The sequence below is a fragment of the Sapajus apella genome, unplaced genomic scaffold, assembly GCF_009761245.1.
Source record: "Sapajus apella isolate SASKATOON/1434 unplaced genomic scaffold, GSC_monkey_1.0 scaffold20, whole genome shotgun sequence".
NCBI classification, from domain to species: Eukaryota; Metazoa; Chordata; class Mammalia; order Primates; family Cebidae; genus Sapajus; species Sapajus apella.
The window spans coordinates 12,339,480-12,365,930 of record NW_022436960.1 but is presented as its reverse complement, the minus strand read 5'-3'; the positions used below and the strand labels follow the sequence as shown (position 1 = coordinate 12,365,930).

General features: G+C 36.5%; 1 protein-coding gene across 5 annotated transcripts in view; it reads right to left on the bottom strand.

Annotated features, from left to right (window-relative positions):
* RPS6KA5 (ribosomal protein S6 kinase A5) overlaps positions 1-26,451 on the bottom strand; it is a 188,320-nt gene that overhangs the window by 39,356 nt on the left and 122,513 nt on the right. For 2 of the 5 annotated variants that reach the window (XM_032287636.1, XM_032287637.1), the window contains exons 6-8: positions 17,720-17,803; positions 14,961-15,064; positions 566-716 (exon numbers count right to left, since the gene is read on the bottom strand). In XM_032287636.1, coding sequence (XP_032143527.1) covers positions 566-716; positions 14,961-15,064; positions 17,720-17,803 — 339 coding nt within the window. Of the gene's footprint in view, positions 1-565; positions 737-14,960; positions 15,065-17,719; positions 17,841-22,320; positions 23,854-26,451 lie in introns of those variants that run through there. The other 3 variants (XM_032287639.1, XM_032287638.1, XM_032287640.1) reach the window with 3 other exon arrangements.

Here is a 26,451-nt window from a genome sequence, read left to right as displayed (position 1 = left end):
TTAATTTTTGAGATAAACTTCAGAACAAGTTATTTGAAAGTCTGTTCAAAGACTAATCTTTCCAGGCCATGTGAATCTATGAAATACATATAATAAAGTTTATTTGATTCTAAATGTATTTCTCATTATGTTACTGAACTTCTGTAAGATGTGCAGTAGTATTTTAAAAATAATTATATTGACAGACTAAAAGAAATACGCCCTTTTTTTGAGCACAGAAGTGCAGAGATAATTCTCATTTCCAATCAATATTTGTTTTTATATATTTAAAAAGAAATAAATAACACAAGCTTACTTGACCAAAGAGTTTTTTTTTTTTTTTTTTAATTTTGATATGTCATTTTCATTTGTTTTGGTGATAATAATGTAAAAGCTTAATTTACAGAATAAAAAAAACCTAGATGGTCCCTTTAGACCATAATATTTGGGTTAGGCTTACTGATATGATGAAATGTCAGTGGAAAATTATCCTAAGGGGCACTGTGTTCATTAATTTCATCAAGAATGCCAAGGACCCTGAAAACACCAAGGAGTAGGAAACCATTTATCTATTCAATAATTTCACCTGAAAGAAGAGATGTTCTTTGATTTCATCTGCATCACGTGGACCACATCCCAGTCTCTTCTTGGGATCTTTCATCAAAAGACGCTGAATTAGGTCTTTAGCTAAAGCACTCATTTCTTGGGGATATGGAGGCTCACTTTTTAATATTCTCCTGTAGGCAAACAAAACTTGCTGTTAAAACAGAGAATGACAAAAAAAAAAAAATGCATGGTGAAATACACTTTGAAACTGAACCACATATAAATACTTAACGTGTTAATAACATCTCAATACTATTGAAGAAATAGGAAGTCAAATTTCTGAAACTCAAGTGAGTAGGAACAAAAAATGCTGGCTCATTTTTCAGTATAAGTCAATCCTGGTGGGAGGCTACATCCCAACTATTTTACTAGGGGGAAAAAAGGAAAAGCTTGGGACTAGATTAGACCTCCCATATATAGACTAGACTCTATGATTAAAGACTTCACAACATATAACACTCTTAACAAATTCAGATAAGTGAATTGAGCACTCGGATTTAAAAGTACAAAAGAGAACAAGCATCTCCACCTCACTCCTCTTCCCCTGAGTGTTAGCAAACCTAAGGGGCCCAAGGGAATGCAAAGGGAAGTCTACTGAGACAAGAGGGGGCCAGACCCACTTGGAGATAGTTCAACTCTTGATAATTGGGAAATGGGCACTAGAGCTGGAGCTTTTCACGGGGTAAAAGTATCTGCTTCATGGTTTGCTGCTATAAAATGGCCAGAAAACCTCTATGAGACAAGTCGAGCTCAGAGATGGAGTAAAGTCCACAATTTATTATGGAAAATAAAAATATAAGATGGTGATCAAGTTTCTTGATGAGAAAATTTATTCTAAGGTCACAGAAGGAATCAATTCAATCCAAGTGTACCTTTCTCCTTCTTAAGATCCAGATCAATAATTTATTAAGAAATATTGAAAGGATTGACTGAAATTAAGAACCTTAACACAATATATATGAAGACAAACAGTTACTACATTAATTGAGTATGCTAAAAGATTACCTATTGTGCATTCAAATATTAATAACCATTATGAAAAAAAAACAGATAACTAATGTATGAGAGACAGTATAGTGTGGTGGGTTACAACACAGACTTTGGACCCAGACTGAGTCCAATGATGGCTTGGCTTGACCTCGTGTGACCTTGAGATAATTAACCTCTGTACCTCAGTTTTCTCACCTGTAAAATGGGCATAACATCAGTACCTACCTAAAATGGGTATTACGATGCTTAAATGAGTTAAGGCGTGTAGAGTGCTTAACATGGCACCTAGTGCATAGCAAATGCTCAATAAATGTGGGCTACTGTTGTACTCCCTCATTCTATGGCAACCATATAAAAATTAGGCCTAGATGCTCTAACAAGTAGCCACTGAGAATGAGTGAAATAATAATGAAACTGTAACTTTTTTTTTACAAAAGATTATAGCAGTGTTGTTAATCTCAAAGTTAATTCTACCTCTAGCACTTAATTCTTGGAACCCCAAAAAATGCTGGTAGAACAAGGAAAGAAAGGAAAGAAATAAGCAGCAGCCTGTTTTCTTTTTGATTCTGTAATACTCTCCCATTGCTCACTGCTTGTCTGAATTTTCGGCATTAGTAGACAATCCTCTTCTCAGATCAGACATAGGCATATCTGAGAAAGAAACGGGGAAACCCGTTTCTCGGGGAAAAATAAAGATAGTCTTTCCCATTTTCTCTACCTCTACTGTACTTTTTGCAGGAAAAAAATTTTGGGTAAAAAAGAATCAGGGTCAAGATAAGCAAATTGTGACATTTACTTTCGTTGAATCAGGTAGAAATATATGCACTTTGGCTGACATCATCTTAGCATACTGACCCTGCACCATCTACTACTTCTTAATCCTTAAGAATACTGTAACATGTATTGGAAATCTACTTGATACCAGGCGCTGGGGAAAGAACAGTCCGTCCTGTGAAAACAGAAAGGAGAAATGTCCAGCATGGTGGGTCCATCCTCAAAAGGAGTACCCCAAAACAGAAATGGCTCTGCTGAGATGCCAAGTTTGGAGAGAGGAGCACAAAGAGGCCACATGCAAGGAGGTAGAATTTTAAATTCAGATGAGGACCACACAGCAGGAGAAATTGAGTAGAAATCTGAAAGAATGTCTGTAGAAAATAGTGCTGATAAGGGAACTTGAAGAACCACGAGTGACGGCCTGAACCCCTCCCTTACCTGAGTGAAAATCGTATGGCCAGAAGCAGCAGCAGGAGACCCTAGCAAATGTGGATGAGTATCTTGCCCTACCCTATGAAAACAGAAGGTATGTGGAAGAAACATCACTTAGGCTCCCTGTTGTCTTGGTAAACAGAATACCATAGGGTTTCCTCAGTGAGCTGAGGAGGTTCTAAAGCCTATTCCTGTTAGAAAACTGCAGTGCCAGGAAAAGAACCAGACACTGGGAGTGATGTGGTAAGGAAAATGGACCTAGAGCAGGCTACATCTTTTCTCCATGAGAAGGTAGTCCCAGATGTAACTTTTTCTTATACCATTTCCTTGAAATATACTGAGTTAAGATAACTGTGGCGTGGCAGCTGGGTCAGGTGCTGTGAAAGATACTCCTGGAAGTGGACTGCATCTGGACTGAGAGGTGTGAGCAGGCATGCAGGCCCCTGGAAGCCATGCACGCTCAAGAGCTCTTATAAGGGACAGTTGCTGTGCTGAGCTTCCCATGCTGGGGTGGTCCACACGTTCCCACTTACTCTCATCACCAATGGTTGAGTGTGTCTTCTGTGGGCTGGGGAACCACACATAGGTGGTGGGAAGGCCCTTGATGAAGATGTGTTTGATGCTGTAATGTTTCCTGTCCTGCATCCTTATATAAAGCTAACTAAAACTGGTGTCCTATTCCAGTATATTGTGACATGGGAGTATGAACATCAACTGAACCCCAGACCACTGCTGGCTATGCAGAATGGGCACTGCAGAAGTGGGCCTAAGGGTAGAGAATTCTGTGAGACATTTAGTCATAACAATACTAGAGCATCCTGCAACAAGGGCAGGGAGACATTTCTTGGGTACTGCTGTCACTTCTCCTCTAATGTGCTTGATTTCTGAATTGGTAATATCCCAAAGTTATCTTTTTCTTGCTTAAAAATGGATCTGGAAAACTCCAGAAATGAATTACAATTAGGCAGAGCCCAAATAAATCTTAGAGCCTTCTGAAAAGTCAGAAAAACCTCTGAGTTGATAAGGCATATTAAACACTTCATGTGTGTTATTTAATCCATATAATAATCCTATCAAAGACTGCTATTTTTATCCTTTTACAGATGAGGAAAGACTCCTTTCAAAAAAACAAGAAATATGAATATTGATTAAACTTGCAACAAGGATTTAGAACATGGGTGACTTAAATATTCATTTGCAAAATATGTAGCACAAATAAGAAACTCTGAAAAAGAAAATTGGGGTGATTTGCCTAGCCACATATTACAATGTATCATGAAATGAAATTGTTAAAGTGAAGTATTAGCAAAATAAATTAACAGCCAAATCAAGTGAACACAGATGACATATTTAAAAAATTACCAAGCTTTTATAAAAACTTGTATTATTATTATTTAATTTATTTTGAGATGGATTCTCACTCTGTCGCTAGGATGGAGTGCAATAGTGCGATTCTCCTGCCTTAGGTTCAAGCAATTCTCCTGCCTCAGGTTCAAGCGACTCTCCTGCCTCTGCCTCCTGAGTAGCTGGGATTACAGACACCCACTCCCATACCTGGCTAATTTTCATATTTTCAGTAGAATGAGGTTTCGCCATGTTGGCCAGGCTGGCCTTGAATTCCTGACTTCAGGTGACACGTCTGCCTCAGCCTCCCAAAGTGTCGGAATTAGAGGCGTGAGTCACCAAAAACATGTATCATTTTTTAAAAATTTACCATATCATGTACCAAAGGCCACAAATGTTGGGGAAACCAACTGTACAGGAAATAATAAATAATGCAAGACCCTTGCCTTATACTACAACCCAAATGAATTCCAAATGGATTGAGGAACTGCATTTAAAAAACCAAATGAAATAAAATTAAAATCCACACCAATAATATAAAAATGAATATAAAATTTCTTCCTACTCATGAATTAAGTTTCTGGAAACCTCTGTGGCAAAAAGAATTCACAAGTGATTAGCTTCAGAATGTACAGAATAAAGGGTAAAGACACCAACATTAAAACTAAACCTATGATGGGAAAGATACAGGTACACAGGCAGACAGACAGGTAACAAGCAAGGATGATAAAATATTCATATGAAAATCTAGGTAACAAGTGTGTGGGTGTCCACTGTAACAAATGTTTGAAAACTTTTATAATAAAATGTTTTATAAAAAGTAAACCTATGAAACTTTGTACATGTGTTTTTCTATGTTCACTGAAATATAACAAAGACATCTCAAAAAAAAAAAATCACTGACATTTAAGCACAATAGTCTTAGTAACAACGGGCAATGCTCAATTCTTAAACCCTCTAGGTTCTTTGTTCAAGTGTCAACTTTTCAGAGAAGCCTGCTCTAACCATCCTAAAAGAACAGCCATTACCTCCATACTCCTTATCCCTTGGTTCTATTTTATTTTTCTTTTTTTTTTTTTTTTTTTTTGTTTTTGAGACGGAGTTTCGTTCTTGTTACCCAGGCTGGAGTGCAATGGCGCAATCTCGGCTCACCGCAACCTCCGCCTCCTGGGTTCAGGCAATTCTCCTGCCTCAGCCTCCTGAGTAGCTGGGATTACAGGCACGTGCCACCATGCCCAGCTAATTTTTTGTAGTTTTTTAGTAGAGACGGGGTTTCACCATGTTGACCAGGATGGTCTCGATCTCTTGACCTTGTGATCCACCCGCCTCGGCCTCCCAAAGTGCTGGGATTACAGGCTTGAGCCACCGCGCCCGGCGGTTCTATTTTATTTTTCTTCATGCATACCATATATTTATTTGTCTATTATTTCTCTCTCCCAACTAAAATATAAGCTCTAACGGAGTAAGAATTCTCTGTTTTGTTCACTGATTCCCAGGGCCTAGAACATTGCTTAGCATATAGCAACTCCTCAACAAATATTTAGTGAATAAATAAATGGTCACATTGTTTTCCACTTACTGTCTTGCCCACTCAGGATCTCTCTTCCTCACAGTTTCAGTGTGATGCCTGAAAATAACTGTTTTGTTTTGCTGCAAATGGCATGCATTCTCATGGGTTATTTCTATTTGTCCTCCATTTAAAAGTTCACAATCTTTTCCACTTTATGACTTCTTACTTCCTGGTTCCCATGTGGTCCCAGAATTATAAAATTATTGATATGCCTGCCTGAGTTACAAACAGCTTTCAGTAAACTTCACCTCCTCTAAATTTTTGTCCAACACTAGGGGAAAAGTTTAGCATATTATGGTGTATCCACTCAATAGTACATTATCCAGCCATTACAAAATTATGTTTACAAAGAGTGTGTAATTAGAAGAGAATGTTTACAAATTTCACCAAACTGAAAAATATAAAATATTTCTAGTATGAGTACAACATTATACAAGTGAAAAAGAATAAAAGAAAACATATGAAAACATTAACAGTGTATGTCTCCAGGTATTATTATTGACCCTTTACCCTATATCCATAAACTATAATAAACATGACATTTAGAGTAGGATCAATAAAACGAATTTCACTTACAAGATCATGAACCCACTGACAGGAGTACACAGAGTGGCAAGGAGGCAATGGAGTCCTGAACCTCCCGTGTGCCACCGTGGGTGCTTCCCCACCATCTTTTCTCTTTTACTTTTGGCCGCAGCCCATTCCACATCTCCGTCACAGAATGCCTCCCTGACAGCCCAGCCCCAGGGAACCAAACCTCCTTTGTCCTCCCCCAGCATTCTTCTTACCTAAAAGCACTGAGACATTTGTCATAACTCCCTGATATTATGAATTTTCATGTATTTATTCCATATCCTCCCAAATGCTATGTAAGAGCTCTGAGGACAAGGACTTTGCCTTATATTTCTCTTTCTCCTTAGGAGTAAAAAATTATTCAACAAATACTCCATTGATTAATGAAATCAATTCCCTGGTGTCTGTGGGCCAGTACTTCCCAGTCTTTTACCTGAAACAAGCATCTGCCAGACTTGGAAAGAAAACAGCAGTATGGAAACAAGTATTACTGGAGAAGACAGCATGGGTTAACTTTCCAGTAACTGTATTTGATCCCAGTCCAACCTCACTGTAGCTCTGAGTCCCAGGCAAGTGACATCCTAGTTTCTTCATCTGTAAAACTGCATATGCTACCACTTATTTTTCAGGGTTCTGCGGATTCCAGAATATAATGGGGGTGACTTCTCAGCACAGAGGCTGGCACACAGTGGTCCCCAGGTGAATGGTGCTGCTGGTGTCACTCTACAGGAGTCTGTCTCCTTTTATCGATGAGACAGGCTGTCACTTCCCTTTTGGTGTTACTGGGTTCTTCCTTGATCCAATTAACCTGTGTTTCCCTAGGCCACACCAGCCAGATCATTAATAATAATAAAATGAGATTATTTGGCTGGTACCTTTATCTGCTTCTGTGGAATCTGTGACTGCACTCAAAAGTCTCACCCACCCAGTAACTCCTGGAGTGCCCAGGGCATGTCTTATATGAGCTATAAATAGTCTTCTTCACCGTCACATAAACCATCTTTTTATTTTTTATTTTTTTTAAGGACGGAGTCTCCCTCCATTGTGTTGGAGTACAGTGGGTGCAATCTTGGCTCACTGCAACCTCCACCTCCTGTGTTCAAGCAATTCTCCTGCCTTAGCCTCCCGAGTAACTGAGATTACAGGCACCCACCACCATGCCCAGCTAATTTTTCTATTTTTAGTAGAGGGTTTCACCATACTGGCCAGGCTGGTCTCGAACTCCTGACCTCAAGTGATCTACCATCCTCAGCCTCCCAAAGTGTTGGGATTACAGGCATGAGCCACTGCGTCTGGAAAAAAAAAATAAATCATCTTGTTTCCCTCTTCTGCTCAGTCACTAACTAGGTCTCCTACCACACTGCCTGGGAAGCCATCTGAGAGATGCACACTCTGCCATTGCTTCTAGGACTGGAAAACTTGTTTCTTACAAAGTTATGGGAACCAAAGATGAATGCATGATACTGCAAAGATTTTGCTGAAAAGAGCTTTGTTTTCTTTTTAATTTATAGCATCTTCTTCCTAAAAGTGATAGATATTACCAAAAATTGCCCTTCTTCTCTCAATGGCTAAGGCTTCCTTAACGAACCAAGCTGATCTGCCAGGGGTCCTCATCCTTAGGCTCTTGTACAGTTAGACTGCTCATGGGACTACTAGACTGGCTTATCAGACATGCCTGGATGTGTCTTAAGTAAGATTTAAAAGTTACTTAGTATGACTTTTATTGCCAGACCTCTTCCTGTCTCTCTTTCTTTGTATACTTTTTTCCTGTGGCGCAGATAATGCTGTTGAAACCTTTACTTCTCTACTCACTCCATTATGGCCCTTAGGCTACCTTTCCCTAACAGGGACAGGATGATAGTAATGGAAGACAGTGGTGAACCCAGACCTTGGGGGTTCCTTGGGGCCAAGTGGCTGCATGTGACAATAAAACTAAGACACTGTTTGGAGCTCAGAATCAGACGTCAACGAAAGGAATTCCAAAAAGAAAGTTAAACTGAAAAGAACTAGAGGCAAAGAGCAACCGCCAGAGTATAGAGCCAAGATTATCACCCAAAATGATGAGACCTTCTTTGGGAGGCCATGGAGAACCATAAGCAATAAGAAACAGTAGGTCATCCAGAGACCAAAATGTGTGACAGAGCTGTGAACACAGAAGGCTATCTTCTTCCTTTCACAGCCTTTTCTAGTATGTATGTGGTTGACCTTTTAGACTTTGGGTTGACTGGAGTAGTGGAGAACTGGCTGGGGTGGTACACAGAGGTGGTGGCAAAGAATCTACACTGCAGCATCATCTGGGAAACAACAGAGGGCTGGGTCTCCAGTGAGAGACTAAGAAGGAGGACTGGGAAATGACAAGCAGACTGATGATGTTTCTGATGGAACTTTTCCATAATTGGAAGAATTATCCCTAGGTCTTTTTTATTTTTTTGAGACGGAGTTTCACTCTTTCACCCAGGTTGGAGTGAAGTGGAGCAATCTTGGCTCACTGCAACCTCCTCTGTGCCCCGAGTTCAAGCGATTCTCCTGCCTCAGCTTCCCAAGTAGCTGGGATTACAGGTGCCTACCACCACGCCCAGCTAATTTTTATATTTTTAGTATAGATGGAGTTTCGCCACGTTGGCCAGGATGGTAAGTCTTGACCTCAGGTGATCCACCCGCCTCGACCTCCTAAAGTGCTAGGATTACAGGTGTGAGCCACCACATCGAGCCTATCCCTAGGTTTTATTCAAGGCTCCAAGTGCTCCGCCCCCTTAGGGAGTGTCTCAGAGCAATTAATAACAAAGTATGACTCACTCCTACAGGTTGTAAAGTGAAACAGTGCAAACAAATGACGAAAGGAAAGAAGATGTAAAGCTGAAGAGTATGAGTCCCAAGGGAAGGGCCATTTCACCCTGTCCTCTCCTTGCCACCCCCTCCTGCTGCTGGACTCTAGTCTGAAGCTGCTGCAATTGTCCCGTGTAGAAGAATGTGTGGATGAGCTTTAAAAAGTTTTTGGTTAACTAGTCAAAAAACCCTAGGAAACACAGATGCTCATATTGGTTACAGAAATACCTAAAATGAGGAAGAAAATTTTTAAAAACCCAGCAAATTGAGAATCAAGGAGGCTTTATAAAATATGCCAACAAAGGTTTTTATCATAAAGAGCTAAGAATAAAGCCAAGAAAAATAATAAATTTGATTTCTTCTTAAAACAGGGTTAGAAAAATGATACTTGTAGTTATTCTATACATGACTCCAAAAGCAACATATCTCTAAACAGAAAATTCTTAAAAACACAAAAGGGTTAATTCAAGGTGTTAAATAACTAATCAATATGGATAAAATACAAAAATACAACAGAATTACTGCACTGATTTTGTATTCAAAAGAATGTAGCAAGTGACACAAAATCAATAAATTAAAACAATTACCTAAAGAGAAAAACTCTTTGAGAGAAAAAACAGTAATTTAATTACCTAGACCAGGGATTGGCAATCTTTTTTGTGAAGGACTCATGGTAGGCAGACTTTGAAGATGCCCCTGTGATCAATGTGTATTTGCATTTACAGCCCCTTACCTGTGGGTTGGACCTAGTGCCTTCCTTATAACCAATATTGGGTACAGAAAGATGACAAGATGTCAATTGCATGATTAGGTTACAAAGCATCCCATCTTCCTGGTAGACTCTATTGCCTTTCCAGCTCACACACTCTGACAAAGCAAGTTGTCAGGTTAGAGAGGCCCACATGGCAAGGAACTGACAGTGGCCACTGGCCTAAAAGGTGTTCTGTACAGAAATGCAATAAAAGCTAATGGAAGCTGGGTGCAATGGCTCACGTCTGTAAACCCAGCACTTTGGGAGGCTGAGGTGGGTGAATCACTTGAGGTCAGGAGTTTGAGACCAGTCTGGCCAACATGGTGAAACCCCATTTCTACTAAAAATAGAAAAATTAGCTAGGCGTGGTGGCATGTGCCTGTAATACCAGCTACTGGGGAGAATGAGGCAGGAAAATCAATTTAATATGGGAGCCAAAGATTGCACCACTACACCTAGGCCTGGTGACAGAGAGAGACTCCGTCTCAAAATTTAAAAAAAAAATTAAAAAATAGGCTGGGCACAGTGGCTCATGACTGTAATCCCAGCACTTTGGGAGGCCAAGGTGTGTGGACCACGAGGTCAGGAGTTAGCAACTAGCCTGACCAACATGGTGAAACCCTGTCTCTATTAAAAATTCAGAAAAAAAAAAATTAGCCAGGTGTGGTGGCGCTTGCCTGTAGTCCCAGCTACTTGGGAGGCTGAGGCAGGAAAATCACTTGAACCTGGGAAGCAGAGGTTGCAGTGAGCCGAGATCACACCACTGCATTCCAGCTTGGCGACAGAGCAAGACTCTGTCTCGAAAAACAATAAAAAAATAAAATAAAATAAAAGATAGTATAAGACACATAAGAAAAGCACATGCACATATATTTAAAAAGTAAGAAACAGGCTCACAGAAAAGCTAAAAAGCAATCATTCCAATCTATAATATTGATAATTTAATATTTGTCCAAAATAGAATCAGTATATGAGAAATCTGGAAATGATTTCTAATGAATAAAAGAACTAGAAAGATTTATTCTAGATAAAACTATCCTTAATATCTGGAAAGAAATAATAGAATTATTCCATGTTCTTGAGCGGACAGGACCAAAATGAACATTCAGAAATGAGAGAAAAATAATTTCAGTTTATTTTAAGGGGAGGGAAAAACTCTATACAACTAAAGCTGTCCAATAATGAACATGGCTTCCTTGAAAATACCTTATATAAGTTCCATCCTTTCCACAATGGCACAACTATCTGGGATTCTTATGTCCAGGAAAAAGGTGGACTCTAAGTTTCTTCTCATTCTAAGTTCTCAGCATATTTTGAAATTTGATATATAGAAAAACATTTTTATTCTAGGCTACCTATAGACAAAAATGGTAAACAGATAACTTAGATAATACATTACTTTGAATTATTTCAAACAAAAAAATACAGAAAGTATGCAGAGTTCAGGAAAGATCATAATAATAAATGGAAAAATTCAATGATGATAAAAAGCCTGAGCTAATTAAGACACTGGAGACAGATAACGACACATTTATCTAAATAATACATACAGGATTTATCCCAGGAAAGATAATGAGAATGATTATTTTGAAAGAAAAATGTAGTATAGGATATCACATTGTTTGTAAATTTCTGTCACACACACAAAAACTATGAAATTACAGGTTGACACCACAACAAAGTGGATAACTGATTAAAGGAAAGGAATCCTATTTAAATTCTTGTAAAGTCCATTTGCTTTAGTTTTAAGGTTTTAGACAATCTGAATCAGGCTTTTTTTCTTTCTAAAACCAGAATGCCAATTGATTGATAGAAAGGGAATAAAAGCAATATAAATGTGAACATTACTTTGTTCAGAATATTCTTGCCATCTTAAGCAATGTATTTCTCTCTACACTCAGACGTAGAGTGGAAATGAAGATTATTTTTAAAAGATTGCTTGTCTATGTGGAATCAGAAAGAGGGGAATTAGTCAGAGAAGCCACCACTTAATGTTGTCAGGCCAAGGCCATCCCTTAGCACCTGTCACCATGACAGGTATAATCTTGGAACTGGACTCAAATTCTCAGGACCATGACCAAGGCTTCCTATATTCCGAGGCATTTTCAAACTGTCAAAAAATCAATTTAAAATAAACAAAGTCATATTTATTATTTTTGATAAGAGGTGTGATTTTTAACTCACCTTGATTTTAAAAAGAAGTACTGCTCACATAGCTTTGGTATTAAATAAACTGAAACAGTGAGAAATCATTTACTTCCTAGCCTGTCCTAGAACAGGTACACTTTTAACAGTTTTACTGAAGTACAATTGACGTACAATAAAGTTCCCACAAAGTATATAATTTTATGTTTTTTTAATTCCATGGAAGAAAATGTTCGAACCTTGGTAAGTTTTGACATATGTATACACCTGTCAAACCACTGCCACAATCAAGATAATGAACATACTCATCACCTTCCAAAGTTTTCCTATGTTCCTCTGTAACCTCTCCTGCCTCCCCCAATTCCCATCCCCAGGCAACTGATGTTCTGCTTTTTGTCACGTAGATTAGTTGGCATTTTCCAGAACTGGAATCATACAGCATATATTCTATATTTTCTTGCTTCTTTCACTAGGTGTAATTATTTTGAGATTCATCCATTTGCAAGTGTACAAACAAACCATTCCTTTTATTAAAGAGATAAGGTCTTGCTACATTGCCCAGGCTGACCTCAAACTCCTGGGCTCAAGCAATCACCCCACCCCACCCTCCTCAGCAACTGTGACTACTGGTGCACTACTGCACCTGTCTTACATAAATTCCTTTTCATTGCTAAGGAGTATTCCATTTGTAGGAATAAACCACAATTTGTTTAACCACTTACTTACTGACAGATATTTGGGTTATTTCCAGTTTTCAGTTACTACAAATGAAGTTGTCATGAACATTCCTGTACAAGTTTTTGTATGGATGTATGTTTTCATTTCCCTTGGTAATTACCCAGGAGTGGAATGCACAGATCAGATAGTGGTTAATGTTTAACTTTTTAAGAAATAACCTGTTTTCCAAAGTTTTTGTACCATTTTACATTTCCCCTTGCAGCGTATGAAAGCTCCAGCTCCTCTAAGTCTTTATCAGCATTTGGTGTTATCAGTCTCTCTATTTTTAGCTATTCTTGGGGAGTATATAGTGGTATTTCATTGACGTTTTAATTAATTTGCATTTCCCTGAAGACTAAAGATGCTGGTAGTCTTTTCATGTGCTAATTTACCACCTACACATCTCTGGTGAACTGTCTGTTCAAATTTTTTGCCCATTTTTAATGAGGTTGTTTGTTTTCTTGAGTTTTAAGAATTCTTAATGTATTCTGGATACCAGCCCTTTGGCAGACATATGATTTAAAATTTATCCCAGTCTGTGACTTGTCTTTTCATTCTCTTAACAGTTTTATAGAACAGAAATATTTAACTTGGATGAAGTCAAATTTATTAATGTTTTCTTTTATGGATTGAACTTTTTGTTCAATCTAAGAAGTCTCTACCTAAACCAAGCTCACAACAGTTTTCCTTTATGTTTCCTACCAGAAGTTTTATAGTTTTAGGTATTACATTTAGGCCTATAATCCATTTTGAATGAATTTTTCTATATGGTATGAAGTAATTCTTGAAGTTCATTTTTTTTTCCATTTGGATAGCCAATGGTTCCAGCACCATTTGTTCAAAACTATCTTTATAAAAGATACTTTTTATCTTTGTAAAAAATCATTTGCATTGATTATTTGTCTATCTTGACACCAATAGCACACTGTCTTAATTACTGTAACTTAGAATGAAGTATTTTTCAAGACATATTTCTTCAAAGGTGATTTGGCTATTCTAGGTCCTCTGCATTTCCATAATGAATTTTAGAGCCAGGTTGTCAATTTCTAAGAAAAAAAAATGCCTATTGGAAATGTGATTGTGTTGAATCTACAGTTCAATTTCACAAGAAATCACAACTTAACTATATCGCACAGTTTCCTCACTCTGTGCTTACCAATACTCAACTGAACCTCTGCACATCTCCGGACTTCACTCTGTGTGCCACTCTCCTCTCCGACACTGGTCTGCAAACTCCAGAGGTCTTGGTCTTGTCAGACTCTCAGTTCCACCTCCTCAACTGAATCTGGGTTTTGCGACCTGGAAATGCTCTCAAGGCAGTAAGCTGGGGCAATCATAGGGATCACCTCATTTATTTTTCTGCCTCTCAGAGATCACTGTCCTTCACTTCCAGATATCCAATGTCTTCATATTTGTTCTTTCATATATTTTGCCCATTGTTAAAATTGTTTCAGGCAGGAAAGTAGATCTGGTCCCTCTTATTCCATCTTCTTTGGAAGTGGAATTTCTATTTTTAATTTTCAATGCCAAATCTGTTCTCAAAGTTATATAATTCAAGTAAAAACAGGACAAAACCTAACCAGTAACTAGTATAATGTTGATCACTGTTCACTTATTTGTTCATTAAGCCATTTTATCCCTCAAATATTTACGCAGTTCTATATAGCAAGTACTGAGAATCAAAGCCAGACATGTCACTTACTCTCAGAGCTTACAATCTAGTGTGACAGATAGACATTAATCAAATAATTATAAACAAAAACGTAATACTGCAACTGTGATATCTGCTATGGAGGAAAATAAGAGAATAATACTCTGAGACCTATGAGAGGATAATTTTAATGGTATTTGTTTCTATTGAGCCTACATCCATGAGTTCAAAAATATCGTTACTGTTTCTTCATGTTAAAGTCACAAAGAAATAAATTACATATATAGTGGAGAAAAAAGTATCCATTAAATAAACTTCTCAATATATGATGTACTTACTAAGCGTAAGATAATATGCTAAGTGCATGACACTATAGATCATAAGTTAAACTTCAGATTTAATTGGGCACATAAAATCAATATAAAGAAATATAAAGGTAACATATCTACATGCTATATAACAGAAAATAAAATTTACCACATAAACATCACTTTGTCTATCCTCATTTTAAAAAACTATTTTTTTTACATCAGCCTAACTGCAGAAATGTGATCAGTTCCTTTGAGAAAACAATGCATTTATTTTATTTTGTTAAATCTTACCTAGATATCTCAGCTTGGGAATTTTTTTCTCCATCAACAGTGAAAGGAGATGCTCCAGTTAGTAATTCATACATCAGAACACCTAAACTCCACCAGTCAACTGCCTATAAAACAACAATAATTTAATTTTATAGAATTATCAACTAAAATATTTTATAAGAAAGAAAAAATGAGCAAAAGAAAGCTATCTATTAGAAAAATGTTTTAGCGAAAGGATTCTGTACACCTCCTTCTATGTATGGAGTATTAACACATGCAAGAAAGACATTTAGAGACCAAATATCCAAGTATCCTCCACACAGAAAGCGTGTTATTTCTTTTTTTATCTTTTTTTAAACATTTTTTAATTTTTTGGTTTTTTTATTTTGTTAATTATTTCTTAAACTTGTAACTGTTTCACCTTGATTTTAAAAAATCTAAACTTGAAATGACTTTTTAAAAATTTAGGTAGGTAACATCTTTGGGTTTATGATAGGAAACTAAGTATTCAGCTCCAGTGAGCCTTATGAAATGTCTAAAATTCAAAGAACAACAACAAAAAAAAAAAAAAGAAAGAAAAAAAAATACCACATCCAAGGGTATGTTATTTTTTTCCTAACTGCCTAAATCAATTTTTCTTATGGAACCTATCACACATAAACCTTAGGATCTTCACTGATGGGAAGATCTAAAATAATATAAAATAAAATGTGTTCTAATTTGGAAACCAATTTACAAATGCATTTACCTGAACTGAGAACATAACAAATTATATATAATTTTAAAAATCTTTTATTTGTTTTCTTTGAGATGGGAGTCTCACTATGTTGCCCAGGCTGGTCTCGAGTTCTTGGCTCAAGCAATCTACCCGCCTCACCCTCCCAAAGTGCTGTGATTACAGGCGTGAGCTGCCATGCCCAGCTTAAAGAATCTTGATGTATTGAAAATTACTTTTTTAATTAGGCAAATCAGAATTTTAGTAACTTGAACAGATGAGTGTACACCAATGAGAAATATTAACTAGATGTTAAAATTTCAAACTATCTGCTTCCAATTACCAGGGCCTAAGTTTCAGAAAAGTGACAAAATTTATGAGCCTAGAACTATTAAGAAAATACAGAGTGCTGACATATAAAACATATCAGGCAGACTACAATCAAGAAAGAATTTACTGAACTTTGTCCCCATGTCAGGCACCATGATGAGCACTTTGCATACACTATCTCATTTAATAACTGTCACGTTGTTCCAGGTGTGGGAAGAAATATTTATTAACTAGCTATTTTCTGCACCTTAGGTATACAGAAATTCTAGGAGTAATACAAGATTTTCTTATGTAAAACTGGTTCCATTAGGTCTCTGAAGATAATTTTCAAATTAACAGGTATAAATTCCTACCAAACTCCCCAACAGCTTCATTGAATACCAAGAAGCTCAAAGAATACCAAGAAGCAAACCAAACCAGCAGTTAAACTCTTCTATTATTTATACAAACAGTTTCACTGCCATTTGAGTCAGAACCCTCAGAATGTTTTGCTGTTGGAGTCAAAACCACATTCTTCAACTGACAAAGATCAATAATCAGATTCTTAGCCCTGGATCCCAAAACCAACACCATACAAACTTGAAGAACATGCTTTTAAATATATGATTAGTCATCAGGAAGGAGACCAAAGATTCTCCAGTCAGATATCGGAACTGTATATGTGAGACTCTGAAAGGGAATGAAGGAGAAAGAAAGATGGGGAACAAAAAATAGAATACCTTATTTGGATAAAGCTATTAATAAAACTAAAGTGTTTAAAAAAAAAACTGAACAAATTTTGTACCCTTTAATACTGAAAAAAACCATGACCTAGATTTTATAACATAATTACTTAGAAAGCTTCTTCTAGAATTCTTCATTTTACACATACAAAGGGAAGAGAGGAGGCCAAAAAAAAATTGAGCTTAGGAAAATAAACTTAAACTATCTAGAACTCAGGATTTTTTCTTTTTCCAAGCGTTGTTAAAATGTTGTATCTGTTGGAAAGATAATCTGTTCGAAAAATTATTTTTAAATGATCAATTATGCAATTATGTAGCTCATTTCTCCAGTGTCTCTGGAAAGTTAGAGACAGAAACTGGGAATATGAAAATATGAGTGATACCCTTTTCATTGACCTCTCAGTGACCTCTTAAAAAGCAAATAATTAATCAAAGGTGATACACACGCCTGTATGTTTCTCAATGTTTTTCTAGCAGAAATTAAAAATGCCAATAAGTGCTGACCAAAACCATTCATCATGACTCAAACAGGAACAATATGCAGTTTTACATTGAGTGACACTTTCGTATTGCATTGTGGTTCAGCTATATCCCAAAAGATCAGGGTCTCATGCAAAAATAAATAAATAATTTTTTTAAAAAAATGGAGTCATAGTTTGTACTCTGTTTAAGAAACAGGCTCTCTCAACAGAAATAAAATAAAAATTATTTGAATAATTAGTTTTGAGGTCTCAGCTTTAACAATAGTATTACTTTATAAAACACAATTCTCACCAATAAAACCTTTAAAAAGGGAAATCTAGACTGTCCTAACCTTTGTATTATCATTTTCTTCCAAAATACTAGATATCATAATGTGTTTAGAAATACACAGCAAAAGAGAAATAAAAGGAAGGTAAGATAATCAACACCAGAAAGATGGCTCTGTTGAAGAGACGACCTAAGCTGTTAACTAGGATTCTTATAGTACATTTTATAGGAATATATAAAGAAGCATCAAAAATAGAACATACCTTGTCATGTCCTGAATCTCCCCCTCTGACAATATCTGGTGCCATGTATTCAATAGTTCCACAAAAGGAATATGCTCTTTCAGTCTTGAACAAACAAACAAAAAAGGGATTTGATTTCAAGCTAGTATGACAAGTGACAAAAGAAGAAAGTTGATAATACACGTTAGTGGTTGAGATACACTCTAGTGGCAAAGTAGTGGTAGAATCTACCTGACAGACCTTCTCTTCATCAGAACAGACCCCCACCTACATAATATGAGTCCTGGGTATATCAGAAAGACTTCTCATGCATGAATCCATCCATCCATCCATCCATCCATCCATCCATCTTTTCCATGAATCCCTTCATTTATTCTTGTTCACTTATTACATGCATGTATATTTCAGTTGTTGATTTATTTAACCATTTTTTTTTTAAGAATTCAAACAGTCCTAGTAAGGCAACATGAATTGTCAAACACATTGGTATAAATGGCTTTATCAGTCAAGATTGAGAAAACACTGGGAAACTTGAAGGGGGAGGAAAGACCAAACTCTAAGAAGGGGAAATAAACCCAAAGATTAAAAAAAGGATAATTTTTTTCTCTACCTTACCATCTTGTGTAGGTTTGACAATGCTTATGATATGTTAATGATGGTGAACAAAATTGTCTTTAAAAAAAAAAAAAGATTATTTCTTAAAGGCAGATATTTCTTTTTTATAGAATTTAAAAAATTCAAAAGGGCTAACATATCATGCCTGAAAGTTAACCTAAAAAATTATTTTTTAAATGACCAATTATGCAATTACATAGCTCATTTCTTTATTGCCTCAACTTAGAGGAAGCTCACAACCACCCCAAATTAAGTGCTTAGAAGGTATTTCTTCTATCTTTTCCATGTAATTTTTGGCCCCTCTTATAATTCATTTTAGCTTATCTGGTGCTTTAGGGAAGGAACTGATAGGGTATACATTAATATTTATTTTATAAAAATTCCAGAAGATAGAAAAATTAAAGCTTAAGTGTTGAGAAGTTCCAATCACTGAGAATAGTAGTAAACAAAGACAAACATTCCTTAATTCTCTCAATTATTTTAAAACCTTGCTATCTTATCCAGTTCCAAATCTACATTTGCTTCCTCCTGTGTTATTCCCTCTGGGTTCTAACTTTTAGGTCTCTGCCTAAACTTCCTAAGAATTTATCTTCTATTTGTAAAAATATCACCAATTGTAACTTTTGAATTTGAAATTATCTGCCTACGAAGATGCATGTTATCTAGAGTGTATGCCAAACACCTTAAAATAATTCTACCAAGAAGACAAACTGATGAGATTTGACAGGGGAAGGATGCACCCTAAAACATATTCCAGGCCAGGTGTGGTGGCTCACACCTGAAATCCTAGCACTTTGGGAGGCTGAGGTGGGCGAATCAAGAAGTCAGGAGTTCGAGACCAGCCTGACCAACACAGTGAAACCCTGTCTCGACTAAAAATACAAAAATTAGCCAGGCGTGGTGGCGCAAGCCTGTAATCCCAGCTACTCAGGAGGCTGAGGTAGGAGAATCACTTGAACCTAGGAGTTGGAGTTTACAGTGAGCAGAGATCATGCCACTGCCCTCCAGCCTGGGTGACAGAGCAAGACTCCATCTCAAAAACAAACAAACAAACAACAACAACAAAAAAACATATTCCAGAGTCTCTGATAGGGGTAGGAAAGACTTCAAGGTAATAATTCTACTATAATTATGGTTTTCTATTTGTTCAAAATACAGTAATTTTCTCAAGTAACAATTTTCTCAAGGAGACAACCTATTTGATATTTATGACCATACTATTCTATAAGCAACATTAGTTGTCACAGAGTTTAAAAACTGTGAATGAAAATTTACTTGCTTATGAACAAAAACAGCAGGAGTGGGATGCGTGCAACATACTAGCAGATAATATGAAATACTCATGTGTCTTAAGTGACTAGCCAATCAAGGACACTTCGTTGCTCCTTAGAGAAATGGGTCAGATAACACTGGATAAAAAACTGGTTTCCTTCTAAGGAAGAATCCCAACAGCAACTCAAAGGCCGAACTCAAGTATTTCTCAATAAAGACTTAGATGAAATCATTCCTAGCTTTCATTTGCCAATGTTTTGTCCTAATCATATCTGCTTGTGACAGATAAATTCCGGTGCAGAATTACCAATGAAAACAGGTTTTTTTTTCCCATCCCATATTTGGAAAGACTGTTAATGTTGGCAAATCTCCACACAAAAATCTAGAAACTTTTTTTTTTTGTTTTAATTACATATTCCATTGGTAATCGCCAAAGACCATGCTCACAAGAAAGAAAGGGGAACTCCTGGGTTCCAGCCAGGAAGTAGGTACAGAAAACCAGAGAGGTAGGCATATGACCTAATGCTGTGGCTGCACAAAGGGAGGAAATGTGAGTTGTTACAGGTCTCAGCAATGCAGAAACTTGAGTTTTGATACCCTGTGAAGATAAAAGATGAGGCTCTCAGCTCAAATGAGATGAGCTAGAATTACCACTCCTGTACAACCTTGAAACCAAAGAAAGCTAAATCTCAGTGAAAGCAAACTATAGAAAAATAAATTTACCTGCTGGCACTCATTTGTTTCCATCTAGGCCCTAGCTTAACAAAGTTCTTCCTGTGATCTCAAATGCCTAGGCTTATGCTTCTTAGATTTCAGATCTGAATTAACTCTTCCGAATCACATGGAGAAGTAGGGAAATCTAAAAATCTGGCAAAACATGATGACACCCTGGGACAAATGATAGAACCAGAGACGTTCTCACAACTTAGACTGCCCAGAATTCCTGTGAAGCCCTGATGTCCTGATATTACCAAGTGAGTGAACTAGACTTCACAGACATAATAAACAGAAGGATTACTTGAAACAGTAGAAAAACAATCTGTAAATCATCAGTATGCTGTTTGTAAAAGATAAAAGACATAAAAGAAGACAGCCTGGGAAAGATGGAAAACCCCTATCTCTAAAAAAATTAAAAATAAAAATTAAGGCATGGTGGCTCATGCCTGTAGTCCCAGCTACTTGGGAAACTGAGGCAAGAAGATCATCTGAGCACAGGAGGTCGAGGGTGCAGTGAGCCATGATCACCACTGCACTCCAGCCAGGGTGACAGAATGAGATCCTGTCTCAAAAAAAAGAAGAAAGAAGAGAAGGAGGAGGAAGAAGAGAAAGGGGAGGAAGGAGGAAGGAGAAAGGAGGAAGGAGGAAGGAGGAAAGAGGAAGGAGGAAGGAGGAAGGAGGAAGGAGGAAGGAGGAAGGAGGAGGGGAGGAGGAGGAGGAGCAGGAGGAGAAGAAAAAATGGTTTTTTTTTAAAAAGAGCAGTATAGAAGAGATTAGAAAGATGTGAAAAAGAATCAAATAGAGCTGTGCAAATACAGAAATGAGGCAATAAAAAAGGCAAACTAAACATATTAGACACAGCTAAAGAAAGAAAGTAAATTAGAGGATACTTTTGCAATATTCTGGATAATTTTCTCAAGACTTAGTAAAATTGCTGGGCATGGTGGCTCAAATCTGTAATCCCAGCATTCTGGGAGGTCAAGGTGAGCAGATCACTTGAGATCAGGAGTTGGAGAACAGCCTGGCCAACATGGTTCAAACCCTGTCTCTACCAAAAATGCATGGTGGTACATGCCTGCAGTCCTAGCTACTTGGGAGGCTGAGACAGGAAGACTGTTTAAACCTGGGAGATGGAGGTTGCAGTGAGCAGAGATAGCACCATTGCACTCCAGCCTGGGCCACAGAGTGAGACTCTGTCTCCAAAAAAAAAAAAAAAAAAGACTTAGTAAAATTTCCTAAAGACTTAGTAAATTTGAGAAAATTATCCAGAATGTTCCAAAAGTCCTAAGCAGATTAAATAAAAATATATTCACAAGTGGCCACATTCTGTGTGTGTGTGTGTGTGCGTGTGTCTCTCACAGGTCCATTCCTAGATCTATTCACATGCAGCAGCTAAATTATCAGTTAATACGCAGGGCAAAATAAAGCATTTTAAGACAAAGACAGAATTTATTAATCATTGATCCTTACTAAAAAGAAATCTAAAGTATGTATTTCAGAAAGAAACTGAACTTGGAAGAAAAAAATTCAGATGCAAGAAGCAAGAATAAGCAGAGAAAATATATGTGTAAGTAAATGTAAACAAGCATTGAATTTATAAAACTGCACAGTAATGATTAATTTGTGGAAATTTAACAGGTAGGACTAAAATACTAAATAATATGAAAATTAGATGAAAAACTGAAGTTGAAGCATTCTAATGTTCTTGTAGTGATCATGATCACCTGAGAGATAACGCATAATTTCAGACTACCACATGTTTAAAATCAGGGTAATATTATACAAATGCCTTGTGTATAAAAATAAATAAATAAAATCAGGGTAATTAACCACTAAAAGAATAGAAATAGAATATATATGACTTCTAGACCATTAGGTGGACATGAAATAAAAAGATCTTAATCATTTACATAGAAGACAGAAAAAAGGAAAAATGAAGCAAAGAGGAACACAAAGCAAGATAAGAGAAATAAATAAAAATATATCAGTAAGCATAATATACAGGTATCATAACTCACCAGTTAAAAGACAGAAACTCCTGATCAAAAAATAAAATCCAGCTATAGGTTATTTACAAAAGGCACACCTAAAACATAATGACAAAGAAAGACTGAAAGAAAAGAGATGAAAAAAGTTGTATCGGACAGCACTAACCAACAGAAAGCTGAAGTACCTTTATTAATAGGAGGAGAAATGAACTTTAAAGTCAAATAATTACTAAAACTACCTACATGGCAAAATAATAAAAGGAACATTTATTTCACTAGGAAATAACTCTATTCCAAGTTTGAATATCCTTAAAAATTTTTGAAAAGCTTTAAAATATGTAAAAAAAAAAAAAAAAAAAAAAAAATGGAGAGATCTTCAAGGAGAAATGAACAAATCCACAATCATCACAGATATTTAAAAATCTGTTTCTTACCACTGACAGATCAAGAAGGAAAAACATTAGTAAAGATATTCAAGATATGAATGATATTCATGAAAATATACAAAACCCTGTATCCATCATCAATTAGAGAATACCCACACAGGCTTTCAGACATAAAATTCTAAGTAAAATATTAGCAAATAAAATCTGGCAATGTTCAAAAACATATATATCATGGAAAGTAATGTTTGTTCCAGGAATTGAAAGACTGTCTAACACTGAAAAAGAAAAAAAAAAATCTATTCACATAATTCACACCATTATGGGGTTAAAGAGAAAAACCATAAGAATTTCCTTATAACAATAAACTCTTAGATACTAAAAATATAATTTACCTACCAAAAGCCTAGAGCAAATACCATACTAAATGGCTAAAACATGTTCTTTACTGTAAAAAAAAAAATACATACATATACATATAAAACTTGGTAGACAAAGCAATAAAACCAAGCCAAACCCAAACAAAATAACCACGCCCAAACACACAGAAACTAAAAGGTATGAGAAATGAAAAGAAACAAAGACATTATTACTTACAAATAGTGGTTCTGATGTTTTTCTTTTTAATGTAGTCATCTATACAAAAATCCAAGTCAATCTATAAATTTGTACACCTAACAAGAATTCAATGCTTTATGTATAAGGTCAACAACATTCCTATGCTCTGACAGGAAAAGCATAAATAGTCCAGTTTTTAAAGATAATTCTTACAATTGAAACAAAAAGTATAAATAGAAATAAGTCTAACAATATACGTATAAAATATTATAGATAACAGTACAAAATATTTTTGAAGGACATACAAAACAACTAAATATATGGGAAGATATAAACATTCACTGAGGCAAATTCATTGATTGGAAGGGTCAATATCCAAAAATTGCAGTTCTCTCCAAATTAATTTATATTATATTCAATTCTACAATTAATGTGGAGGAGCAGAAAATGCCAGGAACAGAGAAGACAGTGAAGAGGGAGGAGGAAGGTCAGGAGAAAGGAGAGGGAGGTAGGGCGAGGGTGAAGAGGAAAAAGACCTCACCTTTCCAGAATCAAGACTTACTATAAAGTGATAGGTTTTTTTTTCTTTTTTGGGATAAAGTCTCGCTCTGTCGTCCAGGCTGGAGTGCAGTGGCGTGATCACAGCTCACTGCAACCTTGAATTCCTGGGTTCGAGTGAACATTCTGCCTCATCCTCCCGAGTAGCTGGAACTAAAGGCATATACCAACACACTCAGCTAATTTTTTTATGTTTTGTAGAGATGAAGTCTTCCTATATTGCCCAGGCTGGTCTCAAACTCCTGGCCTCAAGCGATCTTCCCACCTTAGCCTCCCGAAGTGCTGAGATTACAGGTGTTAAGCCACCATGCCCGGCCAGTCAGATGCTTTAAGATATTTTGGTTCTGATGCAGGGCAAGGGAAACAGACAAATGGAATTCAATGAAGGGCCTAAAAACAGACTCATGAACATGCGTGGGGTAGTAGTTATATGACAGAAGTTGCATTTCAGTTAAAGAAAAGACTGACTAGTCAACAAATACTTCAAAGGTAATTGGGTTATCTGCATTAAAAATATAAAATATTTCCACTTGGTTTTATACCCTAAATGTAAGACCTAAAATTGTAAAACTCCTAGAAGAAAACATATGGGAAAAGCTTCAGGACATTAAATTTGCCAATGATTGTTTAGATATGACACCAAAAGCACAGGCAATAAAAGCAAAAATAGACAAATGGGACTATATTCAACTTAAAAACTTCTGCAAATCGAAAGAAACAAACAGAATGAAAAGGCAACCTGCAGAATGGGAGAAAATACTTGCAAATCATATATTTGAAAGGAGCTAATATCTAGAATATATAAACAACTCCTAAAAACAACAACAAAACCGCAACTAACCTGATTTTAAAATGAGCAAAGGACTTTAAGAGTCATTTCTCCAAAAATAAATACAAATGGTTAATGGCATATGAAAAGATGCTCAACATCACTAATGATTAAAGAAATGCAAATCAAAATTTCAGTGAGATTTCACCTTACACTCATTAAGATAGACACTATAAAAACAAGAACACATCCAGGTGAGGTGGCTCGTACCTGTAATCCCAACACTTTGGGAGGCAGAGGCAGGTGGATCATAAGGTCAGGAGATCAAGACCATCCTGGTTAACACAGTGAAACCCTGTCTCTGCTAAAAATACAAAAAATTAGCTGGGTGTGGTGGCACGCACCTGTAGTCCCAGCTACTCGGGAGGCTGAGGCAGAGAATCACTTGAACCTGGGAGGCGGAGGTTGCAGTGAGTCAACATCATGCCACTGCAGACCAGCCTGGATGCCAGAGCAAGCCTCCATCTCAAAAAAAAAAAAAAAAAAAAAAAACAAAACAAAAAAAAACCACCAGGCCGAGAGTGGTGGCTCATGCCTGTAACCTCAGCACTTTGGGAGGCCAAGGTGGGTAGATCACAAGGTTAGGAGTTTGAGACCAGTCTGACCAACACAGTGAAACTCTGTCTTTACTAAAAATATAAAAATTATCCAGGTGTGATGGTACATGCCTGTAATCCTGGCTACTCAGGAGGCTGAAGCAGGAGAATCTCTTGAATCTGGAAGGCGGAGGTTGCAGTGAGCCAAGATCATGCCACTGCACATCAGCCTGGGCGATGGAGTGAGACACTGTCTCAAAAACAAGAAAATAAAACAGAAAAAAATTAAAAAACCCAAAACCACCAAAATAACAAGTGTTGGTAAAGATATGGAGAATCTGGAACACTTTAGCACTGCTGGTGAGAATGTAAAATGATACAGCTGCTATGGAAAATAGTATAAATATTCCTCGAAAAATTTTGAAAATTAAAAGTAGAATTAATATATGATATAGCAATTTCCCTTGTGGTTATATATCCCAAAGAATTGAAGGCAGACTCTTGAAGAAATATTTGCACAACCACATTCACTGCATTATTCACAATAGCCAAGAAGTGGGAACAACCCAAATGTCCATCAACAGATGAATGAATAAACAAAATGTGCCATATAAATACCATGGAATATTATTCACCCTTATTAAAGAAGGAAATCCTATCCCATGCTACAGCATGGATGAACCTTGAGAACACTATGCTAAGTGAAATAGTCGCAAAAATAAAAGTATAACCCTATTGACATGGCATATCATAAGTAGTCAAACTCATAGAAATATATAGAATGGTGGTTGCCAGGGGTTAGGGGAAAGGGGAAAAGGAAAGTTGTGTTCAGTGGGTATAGAGTTTCAACTCTGCAAGACGAAAAAAGCTAGCGATCTGTTATACAACAAAATGAATATTATTAAAACTACTGAACCCTATATTTACAAATAGTTAAGACGGTAATTTTTGTTTTGTGGGGTTTTTTTTTAACTAAAATTTAAAAACTTTTATTCAAAAAACATAAGCCTTAAAAGAAAAGATTAGTGCATTGGATCTTATTAAAGTGTCAAATGGCAAAAAATACCGTGAAACAAAATTTAAAACAAGTAAAAATTTTAGAAGAGAAATTTACAAAACATATAGTTATAGAGGGTAGGTATCTATAATACTTAAATAACTGTAACAAATCAATAACATCAGGGGGAAAAATGCAACACTGTGATTGAAAATATAGAAACAACCTAAATGTACTTCGGTAGGACAGAGGATAAATAAACTGGATACTAATATAAAGGATTATTATCCAATAGTTAAA